A 17,535-nucleotide genomic window follows, 5' to 3' on the forward strand; every position below is an offset into this window, starting at 1 on the left:
TCCAATACCACCCAGCCTTTTTTTTTTTTTTTTTAAGATTTTATTTGTCAGAGAGGGGGGCGCCTGGGTGGCTCAGTCAGTAAGCATCTGCCTTTGGCTCACTAGGATCAAGCCCTGCATCGGGCTCCCTGCTCGGCTGGAAGCCTGCTTCTCCCTCTCCCCCTGCTTGTGTTCCCTCTCTCACTGTGTATCTCTGTCAAATAAATAAAATCTTAAAAAAAACCCATTTGTCAGAGAGCAAGCACAAGCAGGGGGAGTGGCAGGCCGGGAGAAGCAGACTCCTTGCTGAGCAGGGAGCCTGCCATGGGGCTGGATCCTGACCTGAGCTGAAGGCAGATGCTTAACTGAGTCACCCAGGTGCCCCTAATACCACCCAGCGTTAGCTGTTCTTTTTTTAAGATTTTTAAAAGTAATCTCTACCCAATTCTGGGCTTGAACTCAAAACCCAGAAATTAAGACTTGTATGTTCCACCGACTGCCAGCCGCCACCCCTAACTGTTTTTTTTATACCGGAATTCTTATTTCCGTGGCCATCTGGCCACTAGCCTGGGTCCCTCAGAGATACTTGCGGGTAGGCGGTGACCAAGATAAAACGTGATTGCTGCAAGGGTAGGTGTTTCCTTGTTACAAATCTGTACTGGGTCCTGATGGAAAGGTATTTGTTGTAACTAGGTTTCTGACTAACACTTTGAGGGCCACTGCTAAGAGAGGGCCAACAGCTAAGCTGCACAGACCCCCTTCTCTACACTGTAGAGTCGGTCCGTCTGCACACTGAAAATTCAGACCATGCCTCATGGATCATGAGGCCCTTTACTGCCCTTAGGCGCCCACCCTGCGGCCTTGCCTATCCCCAGTCTGGGACATTTATGCCTGAGCAGCCCCCTCTCAGCTCCTGAATCCTTCCCCGGCAGCCAGACCTCCCCCTTGTTTTCTAACTGGTTGTCCGCCACTGGTTACAAGCTCAGAAGATGCATCTCCCTTTTACCTAAGTCAGTTCTGCCATTTAAGAAACTCATTTCTCCAAAGAATGTGGTCTTCACTCAGCACAGGCCACGTGGGGGAGTCCGGGCCGGACCTGCGAACTCGAAGCGAGTCGAAGGCTACGGGGCGGTCTCACCGAATTACAAATCCTCAAAGACCTTCGTCTCCCACGAGGCCAAGCTGAGAAGGGCCCCGGGGGGCTGAGCAGCAGGCCCTGGGGAGGAGGCCTCGACTGTTCCCGGCGCCGGCCCAGAAACTCCATCCCGCTGCCCGCTTCCCCGCCCGGGCTGCAGCGGCCGCCGTCCCGCCCGGGGGCGCCAGGTCCGGCCCCGGCGGGCTCCTGGCCTCGCCCTGCCGCGTGGGCCCGCGCTGTGACCCGGAAGCGCTCCGGAAGCGGTTCCGGAGTCAGCGCCGGCAGGATGGCGGCGGACACGCAGGTGAGGCGGGCGGCTGTGGGGCCAACGCGGCCAGCGACTGGGTGTGGACGGCGGCCGTCGAGCCAGACCGTTCTTGCCGCTGGCCTAGGGGTACGGGGGGCAGTGGCTGCGGAGGGCGCGGCCCCGGGGCCGTCTCGGGCCGGCCCCTCGCGGCTCCTGGTCCGGCCCGGCCCTCGCGGCGCAGACCAGCCCCGGGCTGGAGGAGTCAGGGGCTCCGGCCTGGGCTTCGGTAGCTGGAGCCCGGCGGGGCCCTCCCTGACCCTGGAGTTGCAGGAGTTCACCTTTACGAGGCTCTGCTGCATTTCTCCGAGCCCTCCGGCAGTGAGCCCCGGCCAGCGCAGACTCGTCCTTAAACTTTACATTCAGCAAACGTTTCTCGAGCACCTACTATGTGCAGGGACTTAGCGCATAGCCTTTGGGTTTATACAGATCCGAGTTTGAGTCCCAGCTCGTTGATGTCCATGAGACGCTGGGCAAGTTACTTAGCTCCGCCAAGTCTCAGTCTTTTCGTCTGTAAAATGGGGCTACGGTAGTACCTACGGTAGAGGCTTGTGAGGATTCGGTGAGATAAAGTAGGACACTTTATACGTTGGTGGTGGTTATTAGGGCCAGGGTTGGAAGTAAAAGAACCGCTACTACCTTGGAAGAGCCTTATCACCCTTGAGTGTTATCACCTGGGAGTACCTTGTAGGGTGGGAAGGACTTGGGAAAAACTTTTTCCTCCACCTTAGCCTCGTTTGTAGTTATGAGTGTTTTAGAGTGAAAAGACAATAATATGGGAAAAAGAAACCCGTGGCCAAGGGACAGCTTGGCTTACTTGGATCTCCTGGGAGAGGAGACTAATTGATTTTGATAGGGAGGCCCTGAGGCCAGAGAGTGAGCACTTAGGGAACATTTGGAGGTTGCTATTGAGAATTTCCTGTGTAGGGGGCTGGTAATTTGTTTCAAGTTGTGTTATACTGAATCCTGGAAAGAAAAGCTTAGTCTGTTGGGTATTTTGGAAGGGGTTAGGGGACACATACCGAATGTTTAACATTCATACTCAAGTGCAGAAACATCTCTCTAGAGCTGTGTTGTTCGGTATGGTAGCCACTAGCCATGTAGGTATTTAATGGCTAGTTAAGTTAGTTAAAAGTAAATGAAAAATTTAGTTCTTCAGTTGCACTAGCCACATTTCAGTGTGTGGATAGCCGCATGTGGCTGCCAGCCACTGTACTGGACAGTGCAGAAGAACAATTTCCATCATCACAAGGTTCTTTCGGACAGTGCCACTCTAGAGAGAAACCTCTGAACTCTAAAGCTGTTTGCATCTGGTCACACCAACAAAAGACTTATCTGAAATATCTTGGTGTGCATTTCTTCAATTTTCTGACAGGGTCTCAATTCATTTTCTGATTAAGAGAAAGTAGAGCCTTGAACCTAAAAAGGTTCTTTCAACTTTGTGAGAGAAACTATAGCCAAGAATTTAATATTATCCTGGAAAGACAGCTATGTGGGAATTCTAGGTAGAGAGTGGGTTGTATTCATGCATCTATTTTTGATGTCTCCTCAACCCTCACTAAAACTAGTAAAAGGTTTTAAAAAAAAAGTAACCCCACAAAGGTTGGGAGAATGGGGGACAGACAACAGCAGCAAACTTTTGGAAACTAGAAAGTGATGAATGGCAAGGATTTAGCAGACCCAAGGAAAAGAAATCCTAAACCAACAGTTGGGAAAGCTGAGAAGCAACCTGATTCACATGGCAGCATCTCTGACAGATGGGAGCTGGGGGTATCAGCTAACCTCTGGAAGTGAGGGTGAGTGGGAGGGGCTCAATTAGGAGGATTGGTTGAAAGCCCTTTTCACATGCAGTCAGATCCCCAGCTGTCTTTCTCCACCTTGTCCACCTTGGCAAAAGCCTGGACTTTTTTCTCTGGAGAGTGTAAAACAGGATCACTGTGAGGACTGGTGTAGGAGGCCCAATATCCAAGGAAATTATCTGCAGAGTAATTCAAGAAACTTGCCCTGAACGGAGGGTGTGTTACAGATCAAAAATGCTCAGCACAGTAGATGAAAACAGACTCACAAAAAGCACATTAGCGTGAAATTTTAGAGCCTTGGACACAAAGAGAAGATCCTAGAAGTTTGCAGGGGGAAAAGTCAGGTCTCATACAAAGGATCAAAAATCAGAATGGCACTGGGTTTTGTAACAACATTGAAAGCTGGATCTCATTGAGAAATGTCTTCGGTAGTCTGAGGGAAAATGATTTCAACCTACTATTCTGTATCTAAACAAACTTGAGTCAAAGTGTGAAGCTACAACATTTTCAGATTTGCAAAGACTCCACAAAATGGAGGATGTGCTCCATCTAAACACAAGAAAGAGTACATTTTCAGGGTGATACACTGTGTCCCATCTATAGAGGATCACCTGCCAAATTGGGGCAGGTCATCAAGTTCTGGGAGAGACTTCTTCAGGAAGATGGAATTTGGTAGAACACCTGATCTGCCCAAATGTACTGAGATTTAGACAAGTGGCAAAAAGTTTGGGATCGAACTGCAAATTAGCACAGATAAAACAAGGCAAACTGAGGTGAGGTGGGAAAGGGCATTTATTAACTCCAGGGTTAATAAAGCTGTGTAGGATAGTAAACATAGTGTATTAAATGGAGGTTCAGGGATGCCCGGGTGGTTCAGTCACTTAACCGTCTCTGCCTTTGGCTCAGGTCATGATCCCAGGGTCCTGGAATTGAGTCCTGCATCAGGCTCCTTGCTCAGCAGGGAGCCTGCATCTCCCTCTGCCTGCCTGCCTGCCTCTCTCTCTCTCTCTCTCTCTCTCTCTGACAAATAAATAAAATCTTTAAATGGAGGTTGAATGGGGCTCCTGGGTGGTTTGGTTGGGTGTCCAACTCTTGATTTTGGCTCCAGTCATGATCTTGGGGTTGTGGGGTCGGGCTCCACAGTCAGCCGGGAGCCTCCTTGAGATTCTCTCTCTGCTCCTCCTTCCGCTTGCTTGGGTACATGTACACATGCACGTGTGCTCTCGTGCTCTCTCTCTAGAAATAAGTAAATAAAATCTTAAAAGAATAATTGGAGGTTGAATGCCTACCATTTACATACAGTGTAAACACTGACTACTGAGCTAGCCCATATTATGAAACTGAGGAATTATGTTGGGGAAGAGAGGAGGGTATGAAGTGAGGTTGGAGAAAGAGAGCTGTTATAAAAAGCAATAAAACTGAAAAATAGTAGTGTCACAGACAAGTTATTTAGAGATTATGGAGGTAACTCCAAAATCTTGAGCCAGAATTGGTGAAAGAGGGTGCCCTTGGGGAGTGAAGGCAAGAGACTGGTTTTTTTTAGCAGACTTCCCAGAACTCTTCAGCTTTGACTTTTTTTTTTTTTTTTGGAAGTATAGTTGACATGATGTTGACTCTTTAATTATCTGCATATATGACTATAAAAACAAAAGACAGTATTAAAACAATCACTTATGTGGAAGACAGAGTTTTGGCATGAGTTTACTTATTGCCAGTAGAATTATATCAGGGATGTAAATATAAGAAAAACTTAGCATAATTTTGTTTCTCTATACACCCTTGAATCTTATTTTACTACCAAGGCCTGTCTCTGAAATAGCCTTAGAAGAAAAAGATGAGGGCACCAGTGTGTTAGTTACTTGGGTCTTATCATGGCCTCTTCTAGTGCTCATGTATCCATGACTTGTCTGTTCTGTAGCTTGGAGAATATGTCTCAGGAGCAGATTTTCAGTAATATTTGCAAACTATTCTCCCCGTGCCCGCCCCCCCCCCCCCCCGCAAGTGCAGGGGATGCAGCTGTGCTAATGTGGATGGTGGTTGAAAGCTAAGAGCTGGTTGGCAGTGGTTTATAGACCTATCACTTTCAGGCTTAGTTTCAAAAATGCAGGTGCTATGGCTCTCAAGCCCAGTCTGAGCAATGGCTTCTCCTCTGGGAGTCTGCTCTTTCATCACATGTAAAGGGGGGATACTGACGCCTACCTGAAAGGCTTCTTGGCAGTACTAGGTGACCTTGTGCTGAGAGAAGAGTACATGCTCTACACAGGCTCTCTCCCTTAGCTTCTAACCGTCCTGCGAGGTGGGTGCTATTACCTGCACGGTGTAGATAGGGAACTGATGGTCAAGGAGATGACATAATTTTTTTTTTTTTTTTAAGATTTACTTATTTATTAGAGAGAGAGGGAGTGTGCAGGGGAGAGGGGCAGAGGGAGAAAGACAATCTTAAGCAGACTCCCCACTGAGCACGGAGCCCAATACAGGGCTCAATCCCAGGACCCTGAGATCATAACCTGAGCTGAAATCAAGAGTCGGACGCTTAACTGACAAGCCACCCTTGGATGACTGAGCCATCCAAGGAGATGACAGAATTTGACTGAGTTTCCACAGCTGGTAAGAGGCGAGCTGGGATTCAGTCTCTTTACTTTTACACCCTTCAGCCACTGTGCTTCTCTGCTCCTCGAATGACCTGCCAGGATGTGGACATGGCCTATGTGGGAGGCTGACATGAGCTGAATAGAGGGAACACACGGGCATGTAGTGGGCCCTCACTGGATTCTACATAATTCTGAAAGGGTATTTTTCTGTCCTGAGGTTTTGGCCTTTTGCTTTGCCTCTTTTTGTCTAAACTTAAGTAAGGTGTATTGAGTAGTTGACTGGGTTAAAGTAGTACGTGTCGCCTGGGGGTGATTTTGCCCACCAGGAGACATTTCACAATGTTTGGAGACAGTTTGGATTGTCAGCTGAGGCAGGAGGAGTGGAGTGTTGTTATTGGCATTTAGGGTGTAGAGGCCAGGAACGCCACTTGGAATCCTACAACGTAGGAAGACGGCCTCACAGCAAGAATTACCCAGCCCCAAATGTCCACAGTGTGGAGGTTGAGAAACCTTGGGTCAGAGAGAACCGCTCTGAACTCTGCACCCCCTTCCCCATTGTGCACACGCGCGCACACACACACACACACACACACACTCATTGTTTTGTAGTTTGCTGAAATTTCTGCTGTGGGTTTGGTCTTCACAGGTTTCCGAGACACTAAAGCGTTTTGCGGGGAAGGTGACAACAGCCAGTGTGAAGGAACGGAGAGAAATCCTCAGTGAACTGGGGAAATGTGTTGCCGGAAAAGGTATTTATTTTCCATCCGTGTGGCTGAGAGCCAATTCCATTTCAGAGCAAAGTTTGCTTTCTGTTTAGAACCATCGCTGCCTCTTCTCCTCGAGGCACCTTCTGCCTTCCCTTGCCGTATTTGCTGGTTCTACTGTGCATTGAAACCATTGAAACAGTTGGGTTAGCAGAGAGTTGATCCATTTAGGTACCAAAGGTTTTTTCCAGTTTTAACCATTTTGATTGGAAATATTTCTAAAAGATACCAATAAGCTTAAGTAATTTAACTAGATGCAAAAACATTTTCTTTATGACTCGGGGCACCATTCTTCTCAGTCTGTTCCATGGAAGTGAGCAAGATGGTAATAGGTGATTTGACCAGTAAAGATTTCAAGGTCAATTAAGTCTGGGAGATGTCACATTTTCTACTTCCCTCTGGGAGATTCACAGCATATTCCAGGAAGGTGTTCTAACTTTATGAAGCTTTCTTTAGTTCTAACTTTCTAAAGTTCTAACTTTATTAAGCTTTAAATCCAGTATTTTCCTTGAACCTCTTTTTTTTTTTTTTTTTGCTGAAAACCTGTTTGGGGTCTGGGGAACACATTTTCGGAAATATTGAGCATGCGTAGTTATCCTGATTCTGTACTGTAACTGAGGGCTATCCCTACAACCCATTGGAGTATGTAGGACTAGTTTGCCTTCATATAACACTGTATGTTAACTATACTGGAACTTAAAAAAAAAAGACTAGTTTGCTTTTCTTTTTCTTTCTTTCTTTTTTTTTTAAGATTTTATTTATTTGAGAGAGAGAGTGATCGAGAGAGAGAGAGCACATGAGCAGGGGCAGAGGGAGAGGGAAAAGCAGACTCCCCTGCTGAGCAGGAGCCCGACACAGGGCTCGATCCCAGGACCCTGGGATCATGACCTGAGCCGAAGGCAGACACTTAACCAATTGAGCCACCCAGACACCCCTTGGACTAGTTTGCTTTCATCCAATAAAAACTAATTAACTTTTGAGTTACCTTTTGGTGTGTTTTTACTGTATAGCATTGGCTCTCAAAGTGTGGTCCCTGGACCAGCAGCATCAGCATCATGTCAGAACTTGTTTGAGATACAGATTCTCAGTTCCATCCCAGAAACTCAGATTCAGAAACCATGGGGGCCGAGCCCAGCATCTACGTTTCAACAAGCCCTCTAGGTGACTCCTGCATTTGCTGAAGTTTGAGGATCGTGGCTGTGTAGAGTTGGGTCTCCCTTTCCCTCAGCTTTCACTTCTTGTGAGTAAAGAGCCTGCTTCACCCAAGTGCTCATTTGCTGCTTCTGATCCACTGCCGCCTGGTTACATACCCAAGCCTTTTAAAGTTGCGTCTAAATTCAGTACATTCCTGTTTGTCAGCTTCTAAGAGATTTTCCTCTGCGTTAACACTTTAATGTACGAGTTTTATGGCACCTTCAGAAGTCTCTCTGGTCACTTTTCATCACAGGGTTGTAGTTAGAAAAGGCTGCCATGTGTCAAGGTCCTAGCCGTACACACCTTCCGAGCTGCAACGTAACTGCTGAATACTACACTTTTCCCATTTTATGGAGGAAGGCATTTGACATGTATAAGTGAGGTTTATGAATTACTCAAGACCTTTTCAGAGTGATTTTACTCCTCAGCCACCCTGAAGTTCTGCCACTCAGGGTGAATAATATTTGTGAGATGTTTAGTCATCTTTCATGTGCAAGTTGATGGTGGGAAGTTAACTACCCCATATGAAATCTTTAGTTCTTGGGGCGCCTGGGCTTAGTCGGTTAAGTGTCTGCCTTCGGCTCAGGTCATGATCCCAGGCTCCTGGGATCCAGCCCCGCATTAGGCTCCCTGCTCAGCGGGGAGTCTGCTTCTCCCCCTCCCTCTGCTCTCTCTCTCTCAAGTAAATAAATAAAATCTTTAAAAAAAAAAAACAAAAACTTTTGATTTTCTAATTTTCCTAGTCTAAGGAGGAGCCATTGGGTAGCAACAATCATTCTGGCGTCTCCTTTGTTAGGGTCGTAGACAACTAAGTGAGGTAAGCAAAGGTGGGGAGAGGTATTTTCTGCCGGGCTGGGAGTCGAAGACTTTCTCAAAGCTGCCTAAGCCCTGGATACAGACGGTCAGCATGGGTCATCATCCCATGGGGCCCTGAGGTGCCTCTGATGCTTTCCTCAGTCCTGCCTGCATGTACTTGAACCGTGAAGCTCACTGATGGAGTGTTTACTGTGCCTGCTCTTTCCAGTCACCAGCCTCTAGCGTAGCAGTCACCGATGAAGGGCTCGGCTTGGGTCAGACAGGCCCTGCCACTTTCAGGCTGTGTGACCTGGTTTAAGTTACTTAACTCATCTGAGCCTGCCTCCTTGCTTTGAGCATGGAGATAGCAATAGTGTCTCCCTCAGAGGGTTAGTGTGAGGAGTAAATGAGAACATGTATGGATGGTGCTTAACACGGTGCCTGGCTCTGGTGAGCACCCAGTGTGTGTTAGCTCTCAGCCACGACCTGTTTCTGGCCCCAGTCACTCTTTTCCTTGGTCACTGAAATAGCCCCAAGTCCAGGGGACCAATACAAGTGTTCAGGGCCCTGGGAGGGACGAGGTCCCTGCCCCTCCTTCATTTGTCCCCATCATTGGGGTACCTGAGGTGTGAGGCGCTGTGCGAGCCCTTGGCTCTCAGTGCCTCCCATGGGGTGCACTTTGCCCTACGCTGCGGCTTACATTCCCCCCCTCACACCCTCTCCCTTTTGTCTGCATGCTTCAGTCTGGCAGGCAGAACTGGCCACAGGGTGGTTTCCCATTATTGACCCCTGTTGTTACAACCAGAGTTTCTCTTTCACGTGGCTGGCCTGCTCGGTTTCTTGGGCTTCTGTTTCTTCATATTAAAGTGGCCTCAGTTACCCACTTTACAGGGATTAAATGAGGAACTGTGTGTCAGTGCTTAGAGCAGGGCCTGGCCCCTTGTGAGTGCTAATTGAGTTCTCCTCTTCTTCCTCCTCATGTGTCCTGTTGGGCATTATGCATTCTCGCCCCTGCACTTGGGCTCCTGCAGTTAACGCTACTCAGCATGTACTTGTCTCTCTTTCCATTTTTCCATAGCCTTCAAATCTATTAGGCCAAGCTTATGTGTCCTTAGAACCTTCGGAAGCCCCTCCAGTTAGAGGTGCTCTTGCCCTTCTCTGATCCCTCAGAGTACATTAATTTTGTCCTGTTTTTATTATTTATTTATTTATTTTTTAAAAAGGTGTTATTTAGGGGCGCCTGGGTGGCTCAGTCGTTAAGTGTCTGCCTTCGGCTCAGGTCATGATCTCAGGGTCCTGGGATCGAGCCCCGCATCGGGCTCCCTGCTCCGCAGGAAGCCTGCTTCTCCCTCTCCCACTCCCCTTGCTTGTATTCCCTCTCTCGCTGTGTCTATCTCTGTCAAATAAATAAAATCTTTAAAAAAAAGGTGTTATTTATTTATTTGTCAGAGAGAGAGAGCACAAGCAGGGGGAGCGGCAGGCAGAGGGAGAAGCAGGCTCCCTGCTGAGCAAGGAGCCCGACGCGGGACTCAATCCCAGGATCCTGGGATTGTGACCTGAGCCAAAGGCAGCCGCTTAACCAACTGAGCCATCCAGGCATCCCAGTTTTGTCCTTTTTTTTTTTAAAGATTTTATTTATTTATTTATTTATTTGAGAGAGAGAGAGAGAAACAGCATGAGAGGGGAGAGGGTCAGAGGGAGAAGCAGGCTCCCTACTGAGGCGGGAGCCTGATGTGGGACTCAATTGCAGGACTCCGGGACCATGACCTGAGCCGAAGGCAGTTGCTTAACCAACTGAGCCACCCAGGCGCCCAGTTTTGTCCTATTTTTGAAAACCATTTATTAGGGTGCCTGGGTGGCTCAGTTGGTTGAGCGACTGCCTTCGGCTCAGGGCATGATCCTGGAGTCCCGGGATCGAGTCCCGCATCGGGCTCCCTGCTCAGCAGGGAGTCTGCTTCTCCCTCTGACCCTCCTCCCTCTCATGCTCTCTGTCTCTCATTCTCTCTCTCGCAAATAAATAAAAAAAAAAAAATCTTAAAAAAAAAAACCATTTATTAGAAGAGACATAAAGAGTTCACGTACCATAAGCGAGCAGCCCACTGAATCTTCACAGACTAGACATACCTGTGTAACCAGCACCCAGGTCTCAGAAGCAGAATCATCCCGGCACCCCAGAAGCGCCACTTGCCAGCATGTTAGATTTTTGAGGCCACCGCATTTCCTTAGTTGTGCTCATTTAACACAGGTTTACCTGAGAGCCTTTCTGGACCAGCTGTTTTCCTGGAGTCCAATTTTGCTGCGGATTTTTCCTCCAGGGAATTCCATTTCTAACCTACAGGAAGTGTCCGATGGGTAGAGATCATGTCTGGCAGAATGCCTGGCTCAAGCAGGTGCTCATGAAGTAGTTTTTATTGACTAATCTTTGTGTGATCTTTGGTTTCAGATCTGCCAGAGGGAGCAGTGAAAGGGCTCTGCAAATTATTCTGCTTGACTCTGCACCGGTACAGGTGAGTCCCATCGGAAGGCCCTGTGCCTCCAGCCCTTTGCTCAGAGAGGCGGTGCGGGAGAGCGGTTAGAGCCCAGGCTTCGGAGCTGTGTCCCATCCTAGCTGTTGGATCCTGGCCAAGTTACTTAACCTCACTGTGCCTCTTTTCCCTATCTGCTGAATGTGGATGGTGCTATTATCTACCTCATAGATGGTAGTTAATAAGTGTAGAGCTCCTGAAACAGTGCCTGCCACGTCATGAGTGGCACTTGGCCTAGTTTGAGGCCCATAGTAAGTGTTCCATAGAGGTCAGTGTCGCCCTCACAGCCTTGATGGCTCATTTGCCCTTATTAGCTGCTTCTAGAACTCCAAGAGGAGGTAGATTTCTCTAGTTATTTCCTAATCCCATCATCTGTGATCCACTGGAATCCAGTACAATCCAATTTTCCAGAGAAAGACCGGTGCTTGGCCTAAGCCGCCTTTCCCTACCCCCAGTGATCACCTTTCCCCTTCATTCCTCCCCTTAGAGATGCAGCCTCCCGCAGGGCCCTGCAGGCAGCCATCCAGCAGTTGGCTGAGGCCCAGCCAGAAGCCACTGCTAAGAACCTTCTGCACTCTCTGCAGTCTTCAGGCATTGGCTCCAAAGCTGGTGTCCCCAGGTAAGAGAGAAAGGTATGGCCTACCGGGGCTTGGTGGAGTCCTATCTGGGAGAAGCTGGTGTAGATGAGCTGCGCTGAGCAGGTGTGAGCATGTCTCTCTTTCCTCTCTGAAACTCTGAGTGGCGCCAGCAGTCAGCCTGCTGCAGTGGAGGGAGGAGCCAGGATGTCAGGCTCAGTGGACAAACCACTTTCCTGAGGAGCAGGGTTGGGAAACCAGTGGAAGTGAGGCCATTTTGAGGGGAAACCAAATGGCCGCCGGACACCGAAGAGGGGAAACCATCTTTTTGCTTCTATAGTTGTGAGTGCTGAGAGGTGGGAATTTGGCTGACAAGGCCTGCATTCCTTGTCCTAAGTGGTTACAGATGACTTATGAGGAACCAGGTTCAAGTTCTGCCTGGTTGTGGGTCAAGGGCGGGGCCTTTCGTTGAGCGTTTGTCCTCAGGATGGAGGGTGCTGCCCTGCACTTATCCTGTGCCCCCCCCCCCCCCCAACAGTAAGAGTAGCGGCTCTGCCGCCCTGCTGGCCCTGTCCTGGACCTGCTTACTGGTGCGCATTGTCTTTCCCTCGAGAGCCAAGCGGCAAGGAGACATCTGGAACAAACTGGTAAGTTCCCTGGGTCTTTGGAATAGTGATGGGCAGCTCTCCGCGCAGAGTTGGGACATGTTTAAGCACCTTCTCTGGCAAGTGCTCTTCTCAGTGCTGGGTGACTTTGGTGGATGGGCATGAGTGCAACCTAATAACATCCATCTATTTATGAGCTTCTCTGTCAGGCATGGTGCTAGGCTCTGGGAGTACACTGATGAGCAAGAGAAAGGCAATTCCTGCCTTCATGGCATACATGGAAGACTTGACAGGCCAGAGCGGGGAAGACAGCCAGAGAGCAAGTAAATCAGAAATTGCAATAATGTAAATCATTTTGGTTTTTTTTCCGGCTAATCATTCCTTTCCCTGTGTTTGGATTTTAGTGTCGAACTGGCTAATGGGACGGAATTCTTGCCATGTGTTTTGATCCTTTAATTCTCTCCTCCCATTCTATGCCTGCTTCTTACACATTCCCTGCCTTGCCTTTCAACATGTCTGCTAACTAGAGATAGCCCAGTAGGCCAGATTGGGAGGTTCTTTTGAATATCTAGATATGCTTATTGGAGGGCAAGAGGAATGGTCTTACAGTTCATTGAAAAGGAGCCTGAGGTGTGGCTCTGATTCTTGGCTGTGATATTTGGCCATGTACGTAACTTCTGAGCCTGTTGCCCGTTTCTGCTAAATGGGAAAAAGTGCCACCTACCCCATCCAGCTCCACAAGTTGTCGTGAAGAGGGGCTCAAGACGAGGTGTGAGAGGGCTGTGGAGACATACAGAGGGCTGTGCAGCTAAATGAGGAGTGGCACTCGAAAACTGTGGCTCCTCTCCTGAAGCAGCCTGCTAGTAGGACACAGTGATGGCCCCGTCCCTGGAGGCTTCCCCAGCATGCCACTGGGGATGACCATGGAGTGGCCATCAGTGATTGACTGAAGGATAAGGACACTGAAACCTGGCAGGTAATGGAGAGTGGAATTGGACCCCCTTCAGACTGTGGGTTTCATTGCTATCAAGGCCTCTTTATAAGATGCTTTATCATGCCTCCCTCATTGGCTTATCTGCAGTGATCTCTTACAGCCATTATCCGAGGTAAGTAAGCATGCTTGTGGGTTAGGGAGTGGCAGGGGTTATCCCTAGCGTGTTGTGTTTATAGGACAGAACACATCAGGAATGTGAGACCATGTTTGTTTTTCCTGTGTCTCGAATCTAGGTTTTTCCTTTACTTGTTGCCAATGTCGACCGTACACGTGGGTCAGAATGCATTCAGTCGCTCAAGTATCTGTTGAGGGCCTCTACGTGCTGGGCACTGTTCTAGGAGCTCGGGCAAAAGTTGGGAACAAGAAAGAGGACCTTGCCCTCTTAGAGCTTATACCTCTTTTTTAGGAGCTTTAAAAATTTTTTTTATTTTTAAAAGATTTTATTTATTCATTAGACGGAGCACAAGCAGGGGGAGCAGCAGACAGAGGGGGAAGGAGAAGTGGGCTCCTTGCTGAGCAGAGAGCCCGACGTGGGACTTGATCCCAGGACCCTGGGATCATGAGCTGAGCTGAAGGCAGACACTTAACGACGGAGCCACCCAGGCGCCCAAGAGCTTTTTTTTAAAGATTTATTTTTAAAGATTTATTTATTTATTTGAGAGAGAGTGTGCGTGTGCATGCATGTGCAGAGGGGCAGAGGGGGAGGGAAGGGGACAAGTAGATTCCATGCCGAGCGTGGAGCCCAATGTGGGACTTGATCTCAAGACCCTAAGATCACGACCTGAGGTGAAACCAAGAGTTGGGTGCTTAATCGACTGCACCACCCAGGCGCCTCCGGAGCTTACACTCTTGTGGTGAAGGTAGACACCACAGAGGTCCGCTAATAAGTGGTAAGATGAAGGTCACACAGCAGGAAGGCAGGTAGGAGGATGGAGAGAGTGTGGTACAGGGTGACCGTGGGAGGAGGCCTCAGAGGAGGCATCGTTTGAACAGAGACCTGAAGGATATGAAAGAACAAACTGTGCCCAGATCAGGGGTTAGAACATTCTAGGAAGAGGGAACAGCAATATAGTTCTGAATGTGGTTTCAGCAAGCATAGAAAGCTATAACCAGTTTCCCTCCCTAGCCGTCTAGGTTCCTCTATTACTAATTCCTTATGTGTGTAGATATGTCCTCTGTATATACGACTGAACAGGGTTTTTTATACAAACACCAGTGTACCGAAAATACTTTTTTCTTTCACCTTGGTTTTTTTCTTAATGAAGTGAGATAGCGCAAGCAGGGGCAGAGGGGACCGGAGAGGGACAAGCAGACTCCGCGCTAAGCGCAGAGCCTGATGCAGGGCTTGATCTCAACCCTGAGATCATAACCTGAGCTGCAGTCAAGAGTCGGATGCTTAACCAACTGAGCCACCCAGGTGCCACCTGCCTTTTTCTTTAACCAGATTTAGAATTTGTTCGAGTAGCACATAAAGAGTTTCTCGTTCCTTTTCTTTTTTTAAGATTTTTATTTATTTATTTGACAGAGAGAGACACAGCGAGAGAGGGAACACAAGCGGGGGGAGTGGGAGAGGGAGAAGCAGGCTTCCCGTGGAGCAGGGAGCCCGATGCGGGGCTCGATCCCAGGACCCTGGGACCATGACCTGAGCCGAAGGCAGACGCTTAACGACTGAGCCACCCAGGCGCCCCAAGAGTTTCTTTCTTGATAACGTTTACTAATTCTCTGAGTGGATGTCCTGCAGTATATATAACTAGTCCCCTGTTGATGGCCATTTATGTTGTTTACAACCTTTTACTGTAAAAAAAAATGCTGCAGTGGATAACCTTGTTCATCTGTCATTTTGTACACATGCAAACGAAGTGCAGCAGACTTCTTAAGCATCCCCTTTTTCTCAGGGTGGCCATTCACACTGCTCCCCAGTGACTTTGGGTGTTTGTGGCATATAAAGTCTCTGAGATTTTTCTGTTGAGCACCTATGATGTGTTTCACTCTGGGTTGGACAGGGAGCTCCACACTGGCTGGGATCATCTGATCGGTCTTCACTTCCATAACTAAAGTGCCTAGTGTAGTGCCTGCCATTTAGTCAGTATTCAGCAAGTATTTGTGGAATTAATGAAGGAAAAGTCAAGGCAGGTATGAAACAGGATGCTTATCCTTTTCCTGCATGGCCCTCACCTCACTGGAATTATATATTCATCTGTGTGTTTCTTTTGTAGTATCTTTTTCTCCCTCTGAACTATAAGGTGCACGAAAGCAGGGCCCATGTCTGTCTCTTTGTCCATGTGTTTTCACTGTCTGACTCACAGGTGCTCAGCCCGTATTTATTAGTGAAGTGCTTGAGTGAACAAATGTAATTCTGGGACAGGGCCAAGTGTCGGGGGGGAGGGGGGAGGGAAGAGGATCTGGCGGGAGTCGAGTGGGCCCGGTGAAGGTCTTGGGGCGGCTGTGAGGGCCACGGCCCCTGCACTCACACGTCGTGTCCCGGCAGGTGGAGGTGCAGTGCCTGCTGCTGCTGGAGGTGCTGGGCGGCTCCCACCGGCACGCGGTGGACGGTGCTGTGAAGAAGCTCAGCAAGCTGTGGAGAGAGGTGCTGGGGGGCGCGGGGGGCGGTGGGCGTCGCTGCTCTTGTGTCTCCCCCGCTGCCATGTGACACACCGGCCTTACACTTTCCCCTTCAGAACCCTGGGCTGGTGGAACAGTACTTGGCAGCCATTCTCAGCCTAGAACCCAACCAGAACTATGCAGGCATGCTGGGGCTGCTGGTGCAGTTCTGCACGAGCCACAAGGAGATGGACGTGGTCACCCGGCACAAGGCAGGTGGACTTGCTGGAGGCGAGGAGGGGGGGAGCTTGTTTTGCCCTGGGGGCCCCAGCTCCTGGCCTTATCTGAAGCTTGGTGGTTTTCTCATATGGGACCCCGACCTTTTTCCATGATAGATGAAGTTTGAGTAGCTGGAAAGTTTTCCCTCCAGCTCTGGCTTGGGGAGAACCTGGCAATTACTGGGATGATGATTTGCCTGTTCATGCAGTGATTGACTGTCCCACACCTGAGCACCTGCCGTGTGCCAAGCCCTGTGCTGCCCATGGTGCTGCAGCAGTGAGCCCGGGGAGCCGCGATCCCTGCCCTCAGGGAGCTGCGTCTGAGGGGTCTGCCGTCAGAGAGAGTCATCTAGTTATATCTGTGATAAGAGCTACAAAGGAAAGGGCAGGAAGCGGTAATACTCTGTAGCGGGGTACCTGACAGAGGCCATGGGTCAGGGGGCACAGCTCTAATGAAGGAACTTAAAAGGTGAGGAGGTGAGGAGGGGTATTTTGGGCAGAGAAAGCAGCCCACGAGAAGCCAGCAGGGGAGGCGCGTGGGGCCAGAGAGCTGTGAGAGGCGGCCTGCCTTGAGCCAGGCCAGGGACTTTGGACTGAATCCCAGCAGCTCTGGAAAGCTGTAGAAGGTTTTTAAAATGATGAGTGGCATGATCAGTGGGTCCTCTGTGCATGACACTGAAATTTGGGCACTGATTATTTGTATTTTATTTGTTTGTGTATGTATGTATATATTTTATTTATTTTTACTGATTCATCATTTTTAGAGGCACTCCCACAAGAGGGATCCTTTAGGCCAGTGACGAGATAACTCAGAATGTTGGTCTAAATAGTCTTTGTATTGTCTAGAGTGCCATGCTGGATTTTTATATGAAGAACATCCTGATGAGCAAAGTGAAGCCTCAGAAGTATCTGTTGGTGAGTGAGAGGTGGACCTTAGCTGGACAAGCTAAATCCAATTTAAAATTCTGATTCAGAGCTGTCCTTTATTCTTCGTTTGTTCCCATGAGGTCTGGGTGCCTGACTCCTTTCTCTTTGTAGGATAACTGTGCCCCTCTGCTCCGATACATGTCCCACTCGGAATTTAAGGATCTGATACTGCCCACCATACAGAAGTCCTTACTTAGGAGTCCAGAGAATGTTATTGAAAGTAGGTCACCATCAGACAGGATGGTGGGAGGGAGGTGGGTTGCCTGATGAGCTGCATCTCTGATACTTGGGGGTGGGGTGAAGTATGTATTCACCGTTTACCTCATTGGGACCTTGGGGGAGAGATCAGGGACCCTTTTGAGAATATGTTGAAAGTCATGGGTCCTTTTGCTAAAAGGATGCACAAAAGTATATCTGCTTAGAATACCGCAAACAATTTTAGAGGTCCAAGAATCTGGAAACCATTCAGGTTAAGAACCTCTGCTCTAGACAGTTTGAACTTGGTGTGGAGGTGGCATGTGAAACCAGG

General features: G+C 48.8%; 1 protein-coding gene across 3 annotated transcripts in view; it reads left to right on the top strand.

The window, feature by feature from the left end:
• The first annotated feature begins 1,358 nt into the window (after nucleotides 1–1,358).
• The window catches only part of GCN1 (GCN1 activator of EIF2AK4), a 59,365-nt gene continuing 43,188 nt past the window's right edge, over nucleotides 1,359–17,535 (top strand). Inside the window, exons 1-9 of one of the 3 annotated variants that reach the window (XM_036081960.2) lie at nucleotides 1,359–1,418; nucleotides 6,455–6,557; nucleotides 11,005–11,068; nucleotides 11,574–11,705; nucleotides 12,200–12,308; nucleotides 15,749–15,847; nucleotides 15,939–16,073; nucleotides 16,926–16,994; nucleotides 17,118–17,226. In XM_036081960.2, coding sequence (XP_035937853.2) covers nucleotides 1,401–1,418; nucleotides 6,455–6,557; nucleotides 11,005–11,068; nucleotides 11,574–11,705; nucleotides 12,200–12,308; nucleotides 15,749–15,847; nucleotides 15,939–16,073; nucleotides 16,926–16,994; nucleotides 17,118–17,226 — 838 coding nt within the window. In that variant the 5' untranslated portion in view covers nucleotides 1,359–1,400. Of the gene's footprint in view, nucleotides 1,419–6,454; nucleotides 6,558–11,004; nucleotides 11,069–11,573; nucleotides 11,706–12,199; nucleotides 12,309–12,358; nucleotides 13,243–13,272; nucleotides 13,373–15,748; nucleotides 15,848–15,938; nucleotides 16,074–16,925; nucleotides 16,995–17,117; nucleotides 17,227–17,535 lie in introns of those variants that run through there. The other 2 variants (XM_078060908.1, XM_078060907.1) reach the window with 2 other exon arrangements.

Source organism: Halichoerus grypus, chromosome 13 (genome assembly GCF_964656455.1).
Source record: "Halichoerus grypus chromosome 13, mHalGry1.hap1.1, whole genome shotgun sequence".
NCBI lineage: Eukaryota > Metazoa > Chordata > Mammalia > Carnivora > Phocidae > Halichoerus > Halichoerus grypus.